The 22,208-nt window shown below is 41.1% G+C and overlaps 2 protein-coding genes and 1 long non-coding RNA gene across 3 annotated transcripts; 1 reads left to right on the top strand and 2 right to left on the bottom strand.

Moving 5' to 3' along the window:
- The first annotated feature begins 227 nt into the window (after positions 1-227).
- On the top strand, positions 228-1,660 carry LOC136768163 (fish-egg lectin-like). Its single transcript, XM_066722212.1, has 4 exons — positions 228-325; positions 446-691; positions 800-1,142; positions 1,362-1,660. Exons 1-4 carry the CDS (start codon positions 277-279, stop codon positions 1,522-1,524), a joined length of 801 nt encoding a protein of 266 aa, XP_066578309.1. The 5' UTR covers positions 228-276; the 3' UTR covers positions 1,525-1,660.
- Positions 1,661-2,253: 593 nt separating this feature from the next.
- LOC136768162 (uncharacterized) lies at positions 2,254-5,064 on the bottom strand. The gene is made up of 6 exons (XM_066722211.1): positions 4,251-5,064; positions 3,933-4,092; positions 3,568-3,776; positions 3,371-3,445; positions 3,177-3,228; positions 2,254-3,042 (listed from the first exon to the last, which is right to left on the bottom strand). The coding sequence occupies exons 1-6, from the start codon at positions 4,716-4,718 to the stop codon at positions 3,026-3,028; spliced, it is 981 nt and encodes a 326-aa protein (XP_066578308.1). The 5' UTR covers positions 4,719-5,064; the 3' UTR covers positions 2,254-3,025.
- Positions 5,065-7,639: 2,575 nt separating this feature from the next.
- LOC136768161 (uncharacterized) lies at positions 7,640-15,580 on the bottom strand. Its single transcript, XR_010821947.1, has 3 exons — positions 15,532-15,580; positions 15,378-15,442; positions 7,640-7,809 (listed from the first exon to the last, which is right to left on the bottom strand). It is a non-coding gene; the product is annotated as an uncharacterized LOC136768161 (long non-coding RNA).
- Positions 15,581-22,208: the final 6,628 nt, after the last annotated feature.

Here is a 22,208-nt window from a genome sequence, read left to right as displayed (position 1 = left end):
GCTAAAAACATGCAGTCTTTCATGAATTATGTTAATCATTTAATTGTCAGAGCAGTGGTGCCACTTGCCATGTCATCTACCCTGGCCAATGGTCTTACAGGTTGAATTCATTAAGAGGATTATCACTAATCAGGTCCCTCATTTCATTGCCGCTGTGCATCTCAATTAATCAATTAACCAGCGATTAGACAGGTGTGTCTAGCGGTGGACCGGGGTATTTAAATGCCTGTGTGTGAACAGTTCTAATATATCAATTCTCTGAGAGTGATAGCAACCATGAAAGGAGGGATTGTTGGTGTGGTTTTGTTGGTGGGTTCTGGCATTGGTAAGCTTGTTTGAAATATAAATCCTCTTTGTTATGGAGATGAAATGTATTCCACTTGAGATGCACATGCACATGGAGATGGTGACTGTGTACTGCTCTAATGGATCCCTCTCCCTTCAGTGTGGGTAGCTGAAGCCCTGCACTGTGAGGCTGTCCCTGGTGTCCTGAAGCAGATTGATGCTGGTGCTGGCAGAGTGTGTGGCATCTCGAAAGAGGGCAAAGTTGTGGACTTCCGTGACGATGGTTGGGTTGACCTAGAGGCATCTGGTAAACATGTCAGTGTAGGGCCTGCTGGGCTCTGGAGAGTTGGCCTTGATGGCCTGGTCTTCAAGTGGTTTCAAAAAGGCTGGGTCCAGGTGAATCCAGGTATGGCCTGGATGTGATCTACTGCATCCCTTGCTTAAAATCTCGACCTGCACCAGCTGTCCATCAGGTCACATTCTTGCTGTAGACCCTCTTTCATTCCTCTGGCAGGCAACCTGATCCAGATTGATGCTGGTGGGGACAAGTTTGTGGTGGGCTGCAATCCCTCCAGTGGCATTGTCTGTCTAAACCACAGGCCTGCACTGAGCTACGATGGCTCTGGCAGTGTGTCCTGGATGGCCGTCCCAGGCGAGCTCAAGTACTACTCCTGTGGGCCTGTTGGGTGCTGGGGAGTGAACAAGCTAGATGAAATCCACGTCAAGCTGGGTGTCAGTGGGAATTCCTGTCCTGGCCCTGAGAAGTGGTACCGCATTCCAGGCTCCCTGTCCATGGTGGAAGTGAGCGCAGATGGTGAAGTGCATGGAGTGAACAAACATGGCTCGGTATTCAAAAGGTGAGGTTCCAGCTGTTGAATGTGAGCAGGTTATGCTGCTAATGGATGGGTTTGAATGGCTAGTCGAACTGGACTGGGGAGAGGAAGGTTGTGAAATGCTTGACCATAGCCTCTGTATGAACTGACTGGACAAGGGTGTGATCCTGTCAAGGGGCTTGTTTGGACCATGTCTAGAAGCCTCAATGCTCTGGCTCCTGACTTCTCCCTTTTGCCTTTCAGGATTGGTGTCAGTGCCTGTAACCCCTTTGGCAGTGGGTGGGAACATCTAAGGGTAGCTGGCATAAGCAGCCATGTGTCGTATGATCGTGGAGTCCTCTGGATTATCTGCAGAAGTGGCGAAGTCCAGAAGTGCAGGTTCTCTGAAGCCCTGCCATCTGAGTAAATGTTGGCCTCCTGTGTAGGCTGATGCTACTTTTGAGTTGACATGGCTTTGGGAGAAGTGTACTTCTCTGGCTTCCACATGCTCTGTAATCTTTGTTCCATGTGTTAATAATAAAGCTCTAGGAAAATGGACTGACCATCTGTTTTGTCAAGCTTCTCTGCCTTAATGTGTACTCTCCACTACTCCCATCTTAGCTGATGCCATGAAGCCAAATGTGCACCAATGTTTGGTCTAGAAATGGTTTATCCTAAGACCCCATTTGCCTTGACTTCACTTCTTGCCAATGGTTCTATGGCATATGGGGACACTTCTAGCTTTGTGTGCCCACCTAAAATTTGGAGTGGATGGGACCATGGGAAGTATAGATGGAACCCTCTCTTCAAAGGGGCAGGTTTTAGGAACTTTTGAAAGTGATCTTTGTGTATGGCATCCATACATCCAATCATGTCATGTAAATCACTATCTTTGTAACATGAATTCTAACCTAACAGGCTTCCCATGGTCCTATCCACTCCAAATTCTAGGTGAGCACCCCCAATGTACCCTGGCATGTCTGTGTCCCAATGTCAGATGCCTGTATTCAAAGGGGCAGATGGTAGGGACTTGTTAAGGTGGTCTGTGTGTATGGCGTCAGACCATAGATGTGCACTGTGTTGGTCCTTGGCACCCTGGCAAACATACTTCCCATGGTCCTATCCACTCTCAAAAATCACACAACACATATATATATAATTTTAACAAATTTATTTTTTGTTTGACAATGTTGTGCACACATACACTGCAAAAAAAAAAAAAAAAAACTGTCCACATCCCCATGTGTAGCCCATGGAGGCACAAGATCAGCCAGCCATCTCCCTGTAATGAAAAGTACCATATCAGTGATTTCCCTTAATCAGTTGGTCATTTTTATCACGTAAGGCATCAGTGTGAGGGTTCTTGTAACTGGAAGGTTGTGGGTTCTGAATACAGGGTGGGACACTGCTGCTATATCTTAAAGCTAGGTACTTCACTTGGATTGCTCCAGTAAAATGCCCAGCTGTATAAATGGGTAAAAATATAAGTTGCCCTGTATAAGGTAGTTTGCTAAATAAATGTAAATGATGTAAATGATGTATAACAATTAAACTTATTTAGATTTTTCTTATGAAATAACGGATGTTATGAATTGTATAGTTTCATCTCTTGAGTTCAGCAAGGACCTCTGGCTGAGATTGGAGAACCCTCTGGATCTAATTCAAGAACACAAAAATTATAACAGTGAGAAGGAGAAATGGTAAAAAAAATGAAAGACACAGCTGAATATTAAGGCAAATATCAATGTGTAGTGAGTGTCCATTGATAATTGAATGGGTAAGGAATTGGTGTGGGAAACACATGCAGGATTAGTAATGTTAGCATCACGAACACAGTTCATCATAAACTTACAATCGAGGTGGTGAAGTCCCCGTCCCAAAGGCCATGAAAGGTATGAATTATCATATTACGTACTTCAGGGGGGTACTCAAGAGACCTCCTTTTCTAAAATAAAAGACAATGCATAAACTATGTTATTAGATCATTGCACTGTAATGTTAAATCCACTATGGCATTCATGGTGGTGCTGGTACACATTGATACAATCAGATTAGTACATTTATATGCAGAATACTTACCACTTACCACCTTGCTTTTCCACCCCTGAAATGTCTTTGGTAGGGGAGAGACCTGAAGAAAACAAATTTGCATGACATACAAACATAACAGTGCAATCAATTATTGTTTTTTATCTTTTACTCATAAAGAAATATATATATATATATATATATATATATATATATATATATATATAATACAGATTCAATCTTACCAATGGCAGCTGCTCCCTTTCCACCTGTCCTCCTACTTCTGTGACACCCTCCGCCATATTTTGTGTATCCATGTCCTGCACAGTGATTATATTGTGTGATTTGCTGAGCTATACACATATTGGTGATGTTGATTCTTGTTTTTTTATCTGTTACTCATAAAAAAATATATATATATATAATACTGATTCGTTCTTACCGAATCTAAGACCTCCAATACAAAACTTTGCCCCTCCTCACCCTCAGTCAACCGGATTATCTCCCCCTGGCCATCCACCTCCCAATCCCTCAAATAGAAATCCCCACTGTAGGAGGACGGGGAGCTGTAGGTGGAGGAGACCGCTGAGAGTGGGTTGGCAAGGGGAGATGAGGGGAGGTCAGGCTGGAGGGGTAAGGGTTGGTCTGGTCCTGACACAAAACACAGAGACAAGAACAAACTATTTACATCAATTTAACCACCCACTAACACAAACTGACAGGAAAAAGATGACATCAGTGAAACAGCTATATTTGTAACACAACATGACTTAGCAGGTGAGAAAATAACCAATGCATATCACTCACCAGACTGCCCAGCGCCTGCCGCTTCCTCTGTGTCAGTGCCCCCTATCTCAACTGCCAGGTTCCTCCTGGCTCCTCTCCTGGCAGCGGTGGGGGCCGGGATGTTTTTCAACACAGAGTAACAGTGCTCCAGCTGGACCATGCTGGTTGGCGTCCTGGGTTCCTGTGACACAGTGTAACAAGTTTGGATTTAGTCCATTTCAAAAGAGTATATGCTGGAACTATTTTACACAGACATGAATAGCTATACATTTATTTGTAAAAATATGAATATTTTATGACTTTTACTAAGTGGACTAAAACACCAAAAATATCACTGACCCTTTCCTCCTCCTCCTCCTCCTCACTTGAAAGGTGAAGGGGGGCCCTCCTTTTCCTCCTTGGAGGTGAAGGGAGCTGTCCCCACACTGACCCTGATGCCACTCCCTCCCCCTCAATTGAAAGGTGAATTGGGGCCCTCCTCTTCCTCCTAGGAGTCGAAGGGAGCTGTCCCCCCTCTGACCCCGATGCCTCACTCTCCTCCTGCTCTCCAGAGTCAACTGGGGCAGAGGAGGAAATTAGGGACTGCTCAATAAGTTTCTGTATTTTCCAAGCTTCCTCCACACTGTTTTCTGCAACGTAAAATGTGTCTGCTGTTGCTTCATCATGGCACATATGTCTATGTACTTGGCCTTTGTTTTTCTTTGAGAGGGCACGGCTTGCCTGGAAGAAAAAGTAAAATAAGTGCATGTTCTGTTTTGTTTCCACGAGAACTTGTGAATACACAATGAGGTTGAATGACTTATGCATGTGCTGATGGACGCTCTGATTATTTCGAACGACGGTGTCCCTGGCAGTCCCATGCCTTCCCAATGGGCCATGAAGGCCTCCAAGAGGCCTTTCTAAGGCCCCCCATTTGAACTGAAGAAAAAAAAGTCTGAATCTCCACCAGGCAGATTGCCCCGAATGCCGAGGTATTCCTCCATCCACCCAAACTCCTCGGCATTGAGGGCGATCTGTGCATGCCCGAAAACCCGGCGGGTTTTTTGCTTCTTAACCTGTGGATGAGAAGACGGAAAGGGGTTATGTTAAGTCCAACAGATAATGTCCCGCTTCAGGGACAAACATCTAATTATTGGATGTGTTTGCATTGAGTTTAACAGGGGGTGTAAGAGAATAACATTTTATGTTTGGACACTGGGGTTAAAAGGCCTAAAACAGACTTTTTCCTATGGGCCCCTGTGTTTTTGACATAACATTGATATAATAACAGCTACAGTGAGGGACAAAAGTATTTTGTACGTTTGCTCACTGACAAAGAAATGATCAGTCTATAATTTTAATGGTAGGTGTATTTTATCAGTGAGAGACAGAACAACAACATACAAATCCAGAAAAACGCATTTAAAAAAAGTTATAAATTGATTTGCATGTTAATGAGGGAAATAAGTATTTGACCCCTTCGACTTAGTACTTGGTGGCAAAACCCTTGTTGGCAATCACAGAGGTCAGATGTTTCTTGTAGTTGGCCACCAGGTTTGCACACATCTCAGGAGGGATTTTGTCCCACTCCTCTTTGCAGACCCTCTCCAAGTCATTAAGGTTTCGAGGCCGACGTTTGGCAACTCGAACCTTCAGCTCCCTCCACAGACTTTCTATGGGATTAAGGTCTGGAGACTGGCTAGGCCACTCCAGGACCTTAATGTGCTTCTTCTTGAGCCACTCCTTTGTTGCCTTGGCTGTGTGTTTTGGGTCATTGTCATGCTGGAATACCCATCCACGACCCATTTTCAATGCCCTGGCTATGGGAATGAGGCTCTCACCCAAGATTTGACAGTACCTGGCCCCGTCCATCATCTCTTTGATGCGGTGCAGTTGTCCTGTCCCCTTAGTAGAAAAACACCCCCAAAGCATAATGTTTCCACCTCCATATTTGACGGTGGGGATGGTGTTCTTGGGGTCATAGGCAGCATTCCTCCTCCTCCAAACACGACGAGTTGAGTTGATGCCAAAGAGCTCGATTTTGGTCTCATCAGACCACAACACTTTCACCCAGTTCTCCTCTGAATCATTCAGATGTTCATTGGCAAACTTCAGACGGGCCTGTACATGTGCTTTCTTGAGCAGGGGGACCTTGCGGGCGCTGCAGGATTTCAGTCCTTCATGGCGTAGTGTGCTACCAATTGTTTTCTTGGTGACTATGGTCCCAGCTGCCTTGAGATCATTAACAAGATCCTCCCATGTAGTTCTGGGCTGATTCCTCACCGTTCTCATGATCATTGAAACTCCATGAGGTGAGATCTTGCATGGAGCCCTAGACCGAGGGAGACTGACAGTTATTTTGTGTTGTCACCTTCTCACCAAGCTGTTTGGCGATGGTCTTGTAGCCCATTCCAGCCTTGTGTAGGTCTACAATCTTGTCCCTGACATCCTTGGACAGCTCTTTGGTCTTGGTCATGGTGGAGAGTTTGGAATCTGATTGATTGATTGCTTCTGTGGACAGGTGTCTTTTATACAGGTAACAAGCTGAGATTAGGAGCACTCCCTTTAAGAGAGTGCTCCTAATCTCAGCTCGTTACCTGTATAAAAGACACCTGGGAGCCAGAAATCTTGCTGATTGATAGGGGATCAAATACTTATTTCACTCATTAACATGCAAATCAATTTATAACAAGAAATTCATTTTTCTGGATTTGTTTGTTGTTATTCTGTCTCTCACTGTTAAAATACACCTACCATTAAAATTATAGACTGATCATTTCTTTGTCAGTGGGCAAACGTACAAAATCAGCAGGGGATCAAATACTTTTTTCCCTCACTGTATAGTATTTGATTCAAACTGTTTTATATATGGGATCTGTTATTGCAAACTGATATTTCATAGCAGACGCCCTTCATCCAGTGCAATTTACAGTTCACACAAGAAACATTTTAAAGCTTTACAAAAGTGCATACAATCAGGACAAAATACAATAAGCAAACCTTGTAAAAAATGACATAACAGTTAAGTCTTAGATATGTGCTAAAGGGAAGGTCAGGCATAGGAGAAGCTGTAGTACAATGAAAGAAGTGCTAACCATACAAAAGTGTGCAAGGGCAGAATCAGAGTTTAATAAAATGCATAATAAAGTGCTGAGCCACCCAGGGGATTAAACTGTACCTGTAATACAGCAGTAATACACAGGTGTCTTGATATTGCCAGAAGGTGGTCTGGGACATGTGGTCATGACCTCAGTGGGAAGGTCGGTCCACTGCTTAGGGGTGAAGGTTTAAAAGGAGTGGGCTATATAACCTAAACAAATTGGTATTGAAATCCAAAATGTACAAATTAATGTATTGGCACTTCCCAGATTATTTTGCCAAGTAGCATCCATCTAGGCAAACTCCACCAATTCAGAACAATGTTTTAATAAATTTCACATTTGTACTTCATATTATGGTACATTTTTTAAAGATTTAAATGTTAGCTTTAGCAATAGGATCATACATTTTAAAAACACGATTTACTGTAAGGCTATAGAAACCAGATTTGTGGCGATATTCTTCCAGGGGGCATTGCTGAAATCAATGAAAGCACTAACTTGTTTGCCATTCACTCATGTAGCTTCGACAGTCCAGTTCCCTCTTCAATAAAGCAAGTATTCCAATCTGCCCAGCCAAAACAATGGCAGAGCCTGGGTACTCTTGGACCTTTTTCACTGGTGCTGCCACCACTTTCCTGCGTCCTACCAGGAATGTTTAATGTTGCTATTTCAGTGTGCTTTGTGTACCCGCTGTCCCAACTAGCTGTCCCTTTTTGAAGCCAGATCGCCCAGGTTTAGAAACGATACTCACCTGTTTTCCTCCTAGTCAATGGAAGCTGGGCAGTGCCCTAATCAGCTCAGGTGCCTCCAGTCAAAGTCTGTAACACAGAAAACATGTAAAACATGGACACAATCAAATCACACCAGCAAAAGGCAATGATAATTAAAGCAACAAATCATCATGAGATGACGAAAATAATATCCAATCAATATATATTGAATATATAAATATAAATATATTTAACAATTATACATAAAGCATATAATAATAATAGTGAAAATAAATCTAAAAATATAAAGGCATTTTTAAAAATTTATTCTGATAAGTCAATTAATAAAAAAAATTGTAGGCCCTTTAGCTTTATATGTTGCCCTCTAGTGTTCAAATGTTGTAATAAATGAAAATCAACCTCCTCTCCTTTCCATGCAATTTTTTTTGTAACTAAGTTTCCGATTTGTTTTTAATTAACGCAGGATCATTTCTATAGTGCTAAGACTGACCTTTAAATGCTGCAGTGGTAAATGTACACTGCAGTTAATATGTTATTAGGTCAGTGGTCTCCAACCCTGATCCTGGAGAGCCCCTATCCAACAGGGTTCAGAGGTCACCTTCTATCACCAGTTTATAAACACCTGGAAGTATTTCATTCTGCACAATTATGCAGGCTGTTTTGTAAATTCAGTCCTTTAGATGCCATTGGAGCCTCTCGAAGCAAAAATATCCTTATTGGGTTGCTTAATTGATGAATAACTGATGTGTTCCCAGTATTTGGAAATTGTGGAAATTGGTGATTTAGAGTGACCTATAAGATTAAGTGGATTGAGGCTCTACAGGACCAGGGTTAGAGATTTCTGTATTCGGTAGTTAATGCTCGGTTTCCTGTGTTTTTATAAACCTATTACTTATGCAGATCTTATTGTCACGAAATACATTATTTACAGAGTAAATCTATATTTTCTCAGGTTATTCTATAAGTAGAAACATATTCTATGGAGTTTTTCATGTCCAGCTCATTCTATGAACCAGAAATTGGAGATAAAAAAATATACCCTGACGTCACGGGGGTGCTAACTCTGAAGCTGCTTTGATGGAAGTCAATGTGGGAAATCAGAAAAGTCACGAAAATCATTAATACATAACATTTTATGCACTTTCAATGGCCCCATCACCCTATTTTTCAGAAAGAACCATCAGTTTGTAGACATAAAAAGTTTATTTCACCCACCAGAACGGTCACAATTATTTTACATGATTATTTTATTCGGGGGACTGCCGTGTAGGCTACTGCGGAGTGTGAACTGTATATTAAAACTTCAGTCAGGTCAATATTATTATTCTTCTACAGCACTTAGCAAGTCAATCAACAGTAGCATGTCTAGTTTGCTGACCCAAAAAGTTATCTACAACTTAATTGTAACCTGTATTAGGCCAAATACAAAACAAGAAATGGGTTGTTTATTAAGAACATAAGAACATAAGAAAGTTTACAAACGAGAGGAGGCCATTTGACCCATCATGCTTGTTTGGTGTCCATTAATATCTAAGTGATCCAAGGATCCTATCCAGTCTATTTTTAAATGTTCCCAAACTTTCAGCTTCTACCACATCGCTGGGTAGTTTATTCCAGATTGTGACTACTCTCTGTGTAAAGAAGTGTCTCCTGTTTTCCATTTTGAATGCCTTGAAGCCCAATTTCCATTTGTGTCCCCGGGTGCGTGTGTCCCTGCTGATCTGGAAAAGCTCCTCTGTTTTGATGTGGTCGATGCCTTTCATGACTTTGAAGACTTGGATCAAGTCCCTACGTAGTCTCCTCTGTTCCAGGGTGAAAAGGTTCAGTTCCCTCAGTCTCTCCGAGTAGGACTTTCCCTTCAGACCTGGAATAAGTCTGGTTGCTCTCCTCTGAACTGCCTCTAGAGCAGCAAGCAGCAAGTGTGGTGCCCAGAACTGTACACAGTATTCCAGATGAGGTCTAACTAGCGCATTGTACAGTCTTAACATTACTTCCCTTGTTTTAAATTCTACACTTTTGACAATATACCGTAGCATTCTGTTCGCCTTTTTTATTGCTTCCCCACATTGCTTGGATGGAGAAAGTGAGGAGTCCACATAGACTCCTAGGTCTTTCTCATGCGTTACTTCATCTAGATCTGTACCTCCTATAGTGTAATTACAGTGGACATTTTTGTTACCTGCATGTATTACCTTGCACTTGTCCACATTGAATTTCATTTGCCAGGTGTCGGCCCACAACTGAATATTATCTAAGTCCCTTTGAATAACCTGTGCTGCCGAGATTGTATCTGCTGAGCCACCTATTTTAGTATCATCTGCAAATTTGACAAGTTTGCTAACTATCCCAGAGTCCAGATCATTAATATAGATTAGAAAAAGCAAAGGCCCTAGTACTGATCCCTGTGGAACTCCACTAACAACCTCGTTCCAGTTAGAAGTGACTCCTCTAATCGACACCCTCTGTTTCCTATACATCAACCAGTTCATAATCCATCGACTTACATTACCCTGAATGCCTACAATTTCCAATTGTATTGTACTGCTACATTACAGTTCATTACAGCAGGTTTTAACCTTCAGAACCCCCGTTCCACCGCCATACAGGGAATCCCTGCATTACAGCACAGAATAAATGCATCTCCATATGTCCCCACCAGAGGTCGCCATCGCCCTCTCCATAACTGTCTTCTCTATCAGCTTTCATTCAGTTGATCATTTCATCTTCATCGCACACCTGCTTCCACTCCATCATCTGCTTCTCCCACCAGCCTTTATAAACATCTCCCTGACTCTCACTAACTGAGAAGTTTTGTCAGTTTACCTACATCTCCAAGCAGTCTCCTTGTGCCTTGTAATATCCTTTGTATCCTCGACCTCCAGCTTTACCTCTTGACCATGACCTTGGACTTCCTTTGATTCCCTGTTTGCCTGATCGCCTGACCCTAGCTTGTGACCATGACTACATCTTGCCTTGCCTTTGTTTGCCCTGTCTCGCTGGTATCTGACCCTTGCTTAATTGACCACCTCTACCTCACCCTGCAATTGGGTCCCCCTTTCCACTGTCTCGCAGACTGTGACAGAAAACTTCACTGCTAATGGACCCAGCGGTGTTGACCACCCTCTCCACCCAGGGGGCCGTGCTCCACGAGTTGAGACTGTCTTGGACCAGCTTCTCAAGCGCATACCTTACAATCTGGTGATGGCTGCTCTGGCTCCTGCTGCTGCCCCTGCAGCTCCTGTCAGGGTGGTCCAGCTGGCTGTTCCAGCGAAATACGATGTTCCCCAGAACACTGCAAGGGCATTGTACTACAGTGTAAATTGGATTTCGCTCACCTGCCTATGTCCTTCCATACCGAGGAGGCTATGAACACCTTCATTGTCATCCTCCTGACCGGGAAAGCGCTCAGGTGGGCTTCTGCTGTCTGGGAGCAACAAGGTGAGACTACAAGGTCCCTCACTGCCTTTCTTACTAATTTTGAGGATGGCTTTCAAGACCCAGCGGAAGAGAGAGACGCCGGGAAACAACTCCTCGCACTACACCAGGACACCTCATCTGCTACGGATTACTCCCTGAAATTCCACACCCTGACAGCAAGCAGCGGATGGGGTGATCATGCTCTCCTTACTGTTCTGAGCTTGTGTGCCGAGACGAAGCTCTCAACAGCAACATTCTTCTATTGTGGACAGTCTGGGCATTTTTGGGATGCATGTCCGAGTCATTCTGGCTCCTCCTTCATTTCCCCCGACGACCCTGTGAGTGCAACACTTTGCCTGCTTGTCACTCCGGCTCAATGTCATGTTCTGGCTTGGATCCTGCTCAGTGATAAACACGTCTTTGTTTATGCTCTGCTTTACTCTGGTTCTGCTGGGAATTTTATCACCAGGGCGACAGTGATGAAACGCCAAATCCCTCTCTCACCGTGTGTGCCTCCTTTCGGTGTCGGTGCTGTCAACAACCAGCACATTGGTTCCGGCCCGGTTTCCCAAAAGACAAGCCCCTCACCATGTCCATTGGTCTGCTTCATTCAGAATAGCTTCCCTTTCTGGTGATCAACTCCCCTGGAGCAGATATGGGACATAATATCCTGGGGTCAAAACCATTTTTCTGTCTCATCCTAGCCCCCTTGTCTCCTCACCAACACAGATTCCCCCAGAACACACTGACCTAGCAGAGGTCTTCAGCAAAACCCAGGCTTCCCGTTTGCCACCACATTGATCTGTGCCATTGACCTCCTTTCGGGCACCTCTCCTCTAAGTGGTCACTTTTACCCTCTCTCCCTCCCAGAATCACAGGCCATGGAGGAGTACATCAGGCTCTGGACCTGGGGATTATCCGTCAGTCCACATCACCTGTATTCTCAAGATAAGGCTGAACCCACAAAAACCCACATGTGACATAAAAAAGAGGGTTTAAAGAGAAGTAGATTTGGAGTAGTTGCTTGGAGCATTTGAAGAGGAGTTGAGTGTGGGGGCACAGATGCATTTAAATTAGAACATATTTCAGGTTTGTCATTCAGCTTCATTATTCACAGCCAGGGAAAATGCCTTACCATTTCTCAACCCTAGAAATGTGCAGTCTGCCAAAAGCAGAATAATTGGTGGGTACTTGGAAAGTTTACATGTTTGTTTATACGTGCAAAAAGATTCTGCTCTTGCAAATGTACAGTAATAATTGTAAGGTAATATTAATTACAATGCACCAATAAAACATTTGCCTTTAATGTTAATTTTATATACAAATGTGCACTTCTTATCAAAACTACAATCAAAACATTGTTAGCAAGTTGCATTTTGAGTGCCAAGACCTGCAATTGAGAGAATATTACAATGGAGAGACTTCCTGCCTTATTAATAGACAATCACAATCTAAAAGATAAAAATAAATAGGTCACAAACATTAACTAATTTATGATTTATTTGTATATATGGTATGGGCAAGTAACAGTATGGCCTTAGGGCTAAGCCTTTATTTGTTCCCTGATTTATAATACACTCACCTAAAGGATTATTAGGAACACCATACTAATACTGTGTTTGACCCCCTTTCGCCTTCAGAACTGCCTTAATTCTACGTGGCATTGATTCAACAAGGTGCTGAAAGCATTCTTTAGAAATGTTGGCCCATATTGATAGGATAGCATCTTGCAGTTGATGGAGATTTGTGGGATGCACATCCAGGGCACGAAGCTCCCGTTCCACCACATCCCAAAGATGCGCTATTGGGTTGAGATCTGGTGACTGTGGGGGCCAGTTTAGTACAGTGAACTCATTGTCATGTTCAAGAAACCAATTTGAAATGATTCGACCTTTGTGACATGGTGCATTATCCTGCTGGAAGTAGCCATCAGAGGATGGGTACATGGTGGTCATAAAGGGATGGACATGGTCAGAAACAATGCTCAGGTAGGCCGTGGCATTTAAACGATGCCCAATTGGCACTAAGGGGCCTAAAGTGTGCCAAGAAAACATCCCCCACACCATTACACCACCACCACCAGCCTGCACAGTGGTAACAAGGCATGATGGATCCATGTTCTCATTCTGTTTACACCAAATTCTGACTCTACCATCTGAATGTCTCAACAGAAATCGACTCATCAGACCAGGCAACATTTTTCCAGTCTTCTCACCAATTTTGGTGAGCTTGTGCAAATTGTAGCCTCTTTTTCCTATTTGTAGTGGAGATGAGTGGTACCCGGTGGGGTCTTCTGCTGTTGTAGCCCATCCGCCTCAAGGTTGTACGTGTTGTGGCTTCACAAATGCTTTGCTGCATACCTCGGTTGTAACGAGTGGTTATTTCAGTCAAAGTTGCTCTTCTATCAGCTTGAATCAGTCGGCCCATTCTCCTCTGACCTCTAGCATCAACAAGGCATTTTCGCCCACAGGACTGCCGCATACTAGATGTTTTCCCTTCTCACACCATTCTTTGTAAACCCTAGAAATGGTTGTGCGTGAAAATCCCAGTAACTGAGCAGATTGTGAAATACTCAGACCGGCCCGTCTGGCACCAACAACCATGCCACGCTCAAAATTGCTTAAATCACCTTTCTTTCCCATTCAGACATTCAGTTTGGAGTTCAGGAGATTGTCTTGACCAGGACCACACCCCTAAATGCATTGAAGCAACTGCCATGTGATTGGTTGGTTAGATAATTGCATTAATGAGAAATTGAACAGGTGTTCCTAATAATCCTTTAGGTGAGTGTATAATGTAGCTTTTAGTTATTGCATTTATTTTATAATTGTATATGTAATATTGTCCTTGTGTTGGTGCCCTGGGGATCTTGTCTGCCTGCCAGGGAATTCAGGGTGGGTTATTGAAGAGTCAATAGAAAGTGGCGACAATGCATGTTCTCCCATGTCTGTATGGGAGTGCTGCCATGTGATGGACTAACATCCTGTCCAGGGTGCACCCTACCTTCCACCATATGTATGGATAAAAATAGTTCCTTTTTTATCACACCGCATGAACTATTGTCCAGGGCTTTTTAAAAATGTGGGTCCACGCTATGCCAGCCTTTATATATATGGAATGTACATGTAAGTGTATAATCATGCATCTCTGAAGTTCATTATTAACCGACACTGAGATATTGATTCCATCTTGCAAGTACAAAGTTTACAGGGAGGGATATGAAAAATACTTTCCTTTCCAAAGAGCATTTGAAAACATCTGGGAAAACAATATCAGAAGTGCACCAGGTAAGACAAAACCATTCTGAAACCATTTGGTGTGAATAGATTAATGGATCTGGATGGAGATCAATCAAGTTTAAATAGTGAAGAATTATTTTTTGTCTGGACTGTGATGACAGGTCTGTAATGAAACAACGTTTGTGCAGTATGTGAGTAGGCATTCAAATCTAGTATTCTTCATCACATGACAAGTCATGTTAAGAGAAGGTGAATCAAGCATTGGTTGATTAAATTGAATATACCATTTTAGCTGTCCATAATCACATTTAAAAATATGGTAACACTTTATTTAGGCATTTACCTACTATACATGTAGTAGCATTGAGTGCAACAGTAGAAACACAACTGGTCATTTAATAAGCAGATGTGCAGAATAAATTGTGTTCTGTAAAAACAGGGTTGTTGTCAACACTGCAACAACATAAAAATGTATACACATTTCAAGATTACAATTAGTTCCACTATAAACCTATTTTGAAAAAAAAAAAAAAAAGTATTACATTCTGTTTTTCTTTTGTAGCCCGTGAAATTGATAAACTACACAGGACACATTAACTTCTTTGGGGGTTCTTTATTTTTGTTATATGTTGCTGAGAGGGTGTGCAAATGGCCTTTCTAAATTGGCATGAAATGAATTTACTATAGGACATACGAGGTACAGGATATAAAATAAAAACAATACAAGATAATACACAACAATACTAACCAATACGGCAGTGGGCTTACAGCTCTATGAAGACAAAGACAAAATACAGAACACATCTATTAAGCCCACTGTATCTCACGTGTGCATACGTTTACTTCCACTACAATTCACTTATACAGCTGTTCCTGAATTAGATTTAACAGGAAAAAAAGGCACTAACACCAACACTCTTGAATTAAAATATCAGTCTTTTAAATATAAGTACAAAAGTAAAACCCCAATGTGAATTTCAAATCGTTTGGATTGATTACCTTCGCTAACCACGAGGAGACATCAGGTTACTTCATTAACTCAAGGCATCCGTCACGATAAACACCTAAAACATGTAATATGTTCACATATCAAAGATTATAAATATATAAACGTGTATACATTTACATTTACATAACTAAATTGGAGATTTACCCGCGATTAGCTCCGATGCACCACAGCATCCATCTTGCATCACTCTCCCCATTCAGCTCTACCCAGAAACGCAATGAAAAAGGAAGTGCTTAACTTAACCTAATAACTTATACGGAACAGCGGCCCCTAGTGGCGGTGGAGGTGAGAAAGACCTTAGAGATGTCACCATTTAGATTAATCTTTGTATTCGTTTCTCTGCGGTCCACAAATTAGTTTTAACACTTTCCTTTTCTACCCTTTTAAATGACCAATCAATGGGTATGCAAACTTCAAACTGTATAAAGCTTAATAAGTTTATACATAAATTAATTAAATCTAAATACAACACAAGGAAACTAAACTACAAGGAAATTAACTATATCCAAATTTACCACCTGGCTACACTTTTTAGGGATTTTTTTTTAGCAGATGACAGTATTTGTCAGAAATGTATAATTGTAACGTGGGTCATAATATAAGTTGAAAAAGCAAATAAAAAGTAACTAATATGGATATATAGACGGGTGACAAATTAAAGGAAAAACCAACATAAAGTGTCTCAGTAAGATTCTATGAGTCTCTGGACTCTACTGGAGGGATGAACACCATTCTTCAAAGAGATATTCCCTCATTCAGTGTTTTGATCTACGTCGGTGGAGACGTCGGTCCAAAATCTCCCATAGGTGTTCAATTGGGCTGAGATCTGGTGAGTGTGAAGGCCATAGCATGGAAACTGGTAACAACTATTTGGTGTTACTTTGTGTATTTGTGTGTCAGAGAGAGTCATTAATGAGTGAAGCAATTTGTATTAGCTAAAATGCTAATGCTACTCATCATGCCTGTACAGAGTCAGACAGCAGCAGATGATGGAGAGGTGAACAGTGCAGCACTACACTGTATGAACTGTATCTGAGATGTGTGTGTGTATGAGTGAGATAAAATAATAGTAGAATTCCAACAAACTAATGTTAACATAAATACATGTAACAGTTTTTGTCTAGTTTGGTAGTGTAGCGTGTCAATAAATGTTTAATGATAGCAGTTATGAAGTATTCTGTTTCTACTCAATACTAATACAAATTACTAACAACTACTACTATTTTAACATCATTAACATAATTAAACTTGAAAGAAAACAACAGTTTTTGAGGTTGGCCTACACATTTACATTTTTCAATTATTAAGACATGTACTTTGAATGTAAGTAAGGTGCCAGAGTACATAAAAAAGCATAAAAATATAGCTTGTTATCTAAAAAAATATGGGGGAGGATCTCTCTCTCAAATGCGATTATACAACGCTTTCAGTGCAGCGTGCATGCCACGATACCTTGCAGGCCCACACCTCACCCTGTCACACACTGTTGGACACATAAAACGTATTAGTTGACTGAACTCCTGAAGTCTTATTTTTTTCCTGTTATTTTATTAATTAAACTAGAACCACTGGCCATATCAACAAGGTAATACTAAATAAGTAAAATAATAAATGCGTTTTTTGTGTCTGTATTTTATGTGGAGCTGAAATTAAACACAAACTCAGTTATATTGCAATATTATTATTTATAATAATATAAATAATATTATTATGTATTGATCATTTGTATAAATAGAAGCGAACCTGTAGAGCCCCCAGCTGTTTGCAATACCTTGTTTGCATGCTTTTTGCATTTGGCTGATTGGCCGTTTACTTCTTGTAGGAAATAGAACCAAACCAAGCTAGGATTGGAACATGTTTCTTGAACTCCTCGTATTATGCAATAGTGCTCAATTGTATTGTAGGTTTTGCCGACAGCTTACTGAATCAACATTCCCGCTTCAATCTTCTCACCAAATGAAAAAATACAGAAAAGTATAAGTATAAGTACAAGAGTTTGCTGTTGCGCTGTGCACGCAAGTATGATTTTTTTGTTTTGTTTTTTCTCGTCAACCCTGGTTTTATACCAATGCCAAACCCGGGCGCGGGGTTTGAGAATTTGCCCTGGGTCCCTGGGCTGGAAACACTACTCCGGACCCCATCACTGTAGGGGCCAAGCAGTCAGGCCTGTGCCGTTCTCTTGGTGTCCCACACATGCACTCGCCCACTTGTCCAGGGGCCAGTTGCACAAAAGGTCTTAAATGCTTTTAAGACCATTTGTTTAGGTCTTAGACTTAAATTTAAGCCCAAAATAAATAGGCATGTTGCACAAAAAAAATTAGAATCAGTTTGGTATTAAATTTAAGAAATTTTTTAAGCCTACTCTACACCAGGCTTAAATGGGAAAAAGGTATCTCTTGCTATAGAAACTGACATAATTTAACTGAGGTAATTTAGATTTTTTTAAATGAAGGGGTGTACATACAAAGTAATGGAAGTTTAACTAATAATAGTTGCAACTAATTTGACACTGAAATGTTTAATTAATAAAAACTGTATTCATACTTTAGGTGAATTATTACAATATAAATTCAAATCTATAATCTAGTATCTATTATAAAGAATGACAGCTGTATTAACAACCGACAACTCTTAATAAATTACAATAATACTTTTCTCCTTCCCCTTTTAACATTTTGATTTCTAGATCAAGTTGTTCCCTTTACAACAAAATATTTCCCTTCTGTAGTTCCAACACTTCAACGTAAAGGTCATGTCTTTGAACCTAGATTTTCTTTGTTTAGTTTGAGTGGGGCTGACATCTTCAGAATCTGGAATTAAATAAGTACAGTAAATGTCCTGTTGTTATGTAGTCGGTAAAACAGCTGTAAAATAAGCAACATATATTAATTATTTTTTTTGTTAATTTTGAATTTGCCTCCAGTGTGTCCAGCACATCCTCCGCCTGACCTGCACCCTGCCTCTGCCCAGTGGCCCTCTTGCAGACCTCCTGACCCCACTCCCGTCCTGGGGCCGCCTACTAGACCTCTGGACCCTGTCCTAATCCTATGGCCGCCTTCCCAGCCACCGGACCCTGCTCCTGTCCTATGGCTGCCTCCCAGACCTCCCGACCCATTCCCGATAGTGGCCTCCTCCCAGACCTCCCGACCCAGTCCCTGTCCTATGGCCCTCCCTGCCATGTCTGACCCATTTCGGCTACGCCGAGCTTGGAGGGGGTTGTACTGTCAGGGTTTTAAGCCAACACCCTCTCTCTCCACTAGAGGCCGCTGTCTCCCTGTCTTTCCTTTCCCTTCATTGTTCTTTTTTCACCTATCAATCACCCAATTAACATTCCTCCACACCCTTGTGCACTTCTGCACTACATTTACAGTGTGCACTACCGCGGGGTTGATGGCATTTGCGTTTATTTTTGTCAGCATTTTCCCCCATATTTACCCGTTTTCTTATGATTAGTTGAACAACCATCGCAAGTTTTTCCATCTTAGGTGAAATTTGTATTTTTTACTTTACAAGCAGCCATTATGTTTTTTTCCATTCTTAACAAAAATAATAAGACCAGACTTTGCTGCTTAGAAACATCAGGTAAGCCAGGGCTAACGTAGGACCCGCGAGATCTTACGCAAGTCCAATTTCACAATACTCAGGCCGTGTGTCCACCAAAGCGTTTTTGCCTGAGGTCGCCGTGTTTTCTCAATTGTTTGCAATGGGAGCGCCGCGTTTTTAAAGCGCCGGCAGCGTGACGCGGCGCTGAGCGTCTTTTCACGCTGAGCGCTGCGCGTTTTTGTCTGGTCGCCGAGAGTAGAAAAATTTTCAACTTTGAGTAAAACGCTGCGCTCGTCACTGTCACTTTTTACCCAGCTGTCCAATCACAGCGGAGGAGGGGCGGGACAAACACCACATTGACTGTCCGTCCTCTCTCTCTACGTCCTCTCCGTGGATATTCCATATCATTGCACTGAAACAGTGCTGTGCCTCCAAAGTGCTGTCAAACGCTTGCAGCCCGGGGCTTTCAGACGAGCGCCGGGGTGGACACAGGGCCTAAGGCTAAGACTTAAAGTAAGACCTTTTTAGTATTAGAACACTAGCCAGCTGAGCATCTGTGTGACTGAAGCTCCTGCCATTCGTGCCCCAATAATGACCCCTCTTTCAAAGTCACTTTCCTCTTGCCATCTTGATCCAAAATCAGAGCATGATAATTGCTTAATTGTTTGGAGGCATCTGCATTCGTTCCTCCACTCATTTATTCTGTTTTTTTCCTTTAATTTGTCACCCATCTGTATATAACTATGTCCAGCTGTTCGGATGTTATTTTTGGAAATGAAAAACAAAACAAAAACATAACACACCTTTGAGACATATTTACTGCTACAGATCGCACATTACACATCACAGCAAATACTTTACTGTCTCACGGTTTATGCATCACAGCATTATATGCGACAAGCATAAGTATTGGTAAACATTATCGGTTGATAATGTAGTTTCTCCCTGATCCCCAATACGATAAGCAACCGATATATCGGCGCAGCCCTACTTACACCACTCTTAATAATATTATCAAATATGTATAAGACTTTAAATTCTATGAATATTGAATAATAACACAAGGTGTTGTTTCATAATTTTGGTTAGATTAAATATAGAATCTGTAATTTATCTTAATTTGACCATATTAAACGTTTTTATTTTTGGAAAAGTGTCCACACTAGTGAGCAGACACAAGTGAAGTGCTTGCAGGAGAGAAGTTGAAGAGAGGAAATATGTGTGTTGGCAATTCAGATGCCAGATATAATTTAAAATAAAATAGTTAGGATAAATTGAAAGGTCTCTTTTATTAAAGGGTGACACGTGGTATGTTGATATTAATAATGGAATATTCAGGAAAGTGAATTCACTGTGCACATGGATATATGTATCCTGAAAAAAAATACACTACATATATCTCTGTGTCCAATCAATCTGGAACATCTTCTGGAGTTTTTATATTGGTTGCAATTTTATGTGAAGCACATGCAATATTTCAGTTGGGTTAAGGCTATCACTTCCAAGACCAACATAGCCCTGTGAAGACCTGTTGTTTTCTGGTTCTGCCTTAACCCCTTCATGTACAAGTTGCTTTCCTGAGAATAAAACCAGTTTCCTTCCAGTAAGGTAACTTCCAGTCAGATTCAGATGTGTGTATTTACTTCATTATTTTCACTAGATCTTGTGATTTTTATAGTATCTGAAACACAACTAGAGATTTGTATACAATTAATTAATAATTAATTATAGTCTGTGTTTTGTACGATATTTAGGACAATAGCACAAAAAAGGACGTACTATTTTGGACAGCAGTTGATTACCATAATATTTTTGCAGTGGCCATAATTGTGATTTAGGATTTTATTGTTGAGGTTTACTAACAATAATGCTGACAGTCTGAAATACAGGACCAACAACAACATAAGAGATCTGGAAAGAAAATTAGAAAAGCTCATTAATATAACTGGGAAAAACAAAAAATTTTCACGGAAATGCAACAAATGTCAATTTAAAATATTATAATTAAAGAAAAATATCCCCCTCTGTCCTTCTTCATTGAGCTGATGTTAGTATGCAATGCAGGATCCGGGACTGTCTCTCACTGTGTTTATGGTGTGTGTTTCTGCAAGTGTGCTGATCCTGGACACCCCCTGATCTGCCCCAGCCCAACATCCCGAGGAGGGAGAGCTGCCTCTGAGATGAGTCTCTCTAAGGAGCCAGAGGCCCACGATGCAGCCACAGGCCCTGAGATCACGAGAGAAAAAGAGATGCGAGTGGCAGAATGGCTCTGAATGGATGAGACAGAGCATCTACTCTAGTGCATGGGTACTGAGTATTAATCTGTCATTGAGTTATTTATGTAATATTACTGTAATTAAATAGAGTAGTCTAGGGAGGTTTGACTACTATTATTTTACATTTCTCTATTGTAAACATGCTATGTAAGCTAGGCCTTATCTGTGAGGACAAACACACATCAGACAGTCAAGGAAAGCAGAGCATCTGAATTCAGCTGATTACCCATAAAAATTCAACATTCCCTTTCAGCACACCTGTGAATTTATAGTATCACCTTATCACGAATCCTGGAATCTTGTAGAACTCAATTTCCGTAATAATTGGACGAAGACACCAATTCCAAAGATATAAATTGTCAAATGTATTCGAAAACAAAGACTAAATGTAGCACTACACTAATTATACAAAAGGGAAAAACTAATTAAAATTCAAGTCTAGATCAACAAATCAAAGACAAATCACTTCCGTGACCAAATCAAAGACCATGGGATCGCATATGATAACACAAATCGTTAAACAAAAAAGGTTATAAACACATTGACTACAATACCGCTTAGTAAGACGAAGGTGAGTCTCTCATTAGTATTGTTAGTCAGACATTAAATAACTATGCAGGTTAGTATTTATGTCAGGTAACTTCTCGTTATATATATATATCAATCTCATTTACGTTTAGGTGCCGAGAAAGATAATATCATTAAATGTTACCACAATTTCCCTTAACTGATTATTATTCAATGATTAAGGATAGGCAGGGCCACCTTGTGTCAATTTCAGACTAAACAGTTTAAACAGGAATGAGAAGATATTTCTCGGCGTTGACAGATTTTATTTCTAAAATTATCAACAAAACAGTTTAATGCAACACACATATTTAAGAAAACTAAATGATATTACACATTCTAGAGTTATGAATCACAGATTAACATTTCTAATTGATTTCTCAAATGTCATGAATCACAAACTCCAAACTGTTAAACTTATCTGAACTTCGTCGC

Source organism: Amia ocellicauda, chromosome 14 (assembly GCF_036373705.1).
Source record: "Amia ocellicauda isolate fAmiCal2 chromosome 14, fAmiCal2.hap1, whole genome shotgun sequence".
Taxonomy (NCBI): Eukaryota; Metazoa; Chordata; class Actinopteri; order Amiiformes; family Amiidae; genus Amia; species Amia ocellicauda.
The sequence above is the reverse complement of the archived record's forward strand: the minus strand, read 5'-3'. Positions and strand labels throughout refer to the sequence as shown.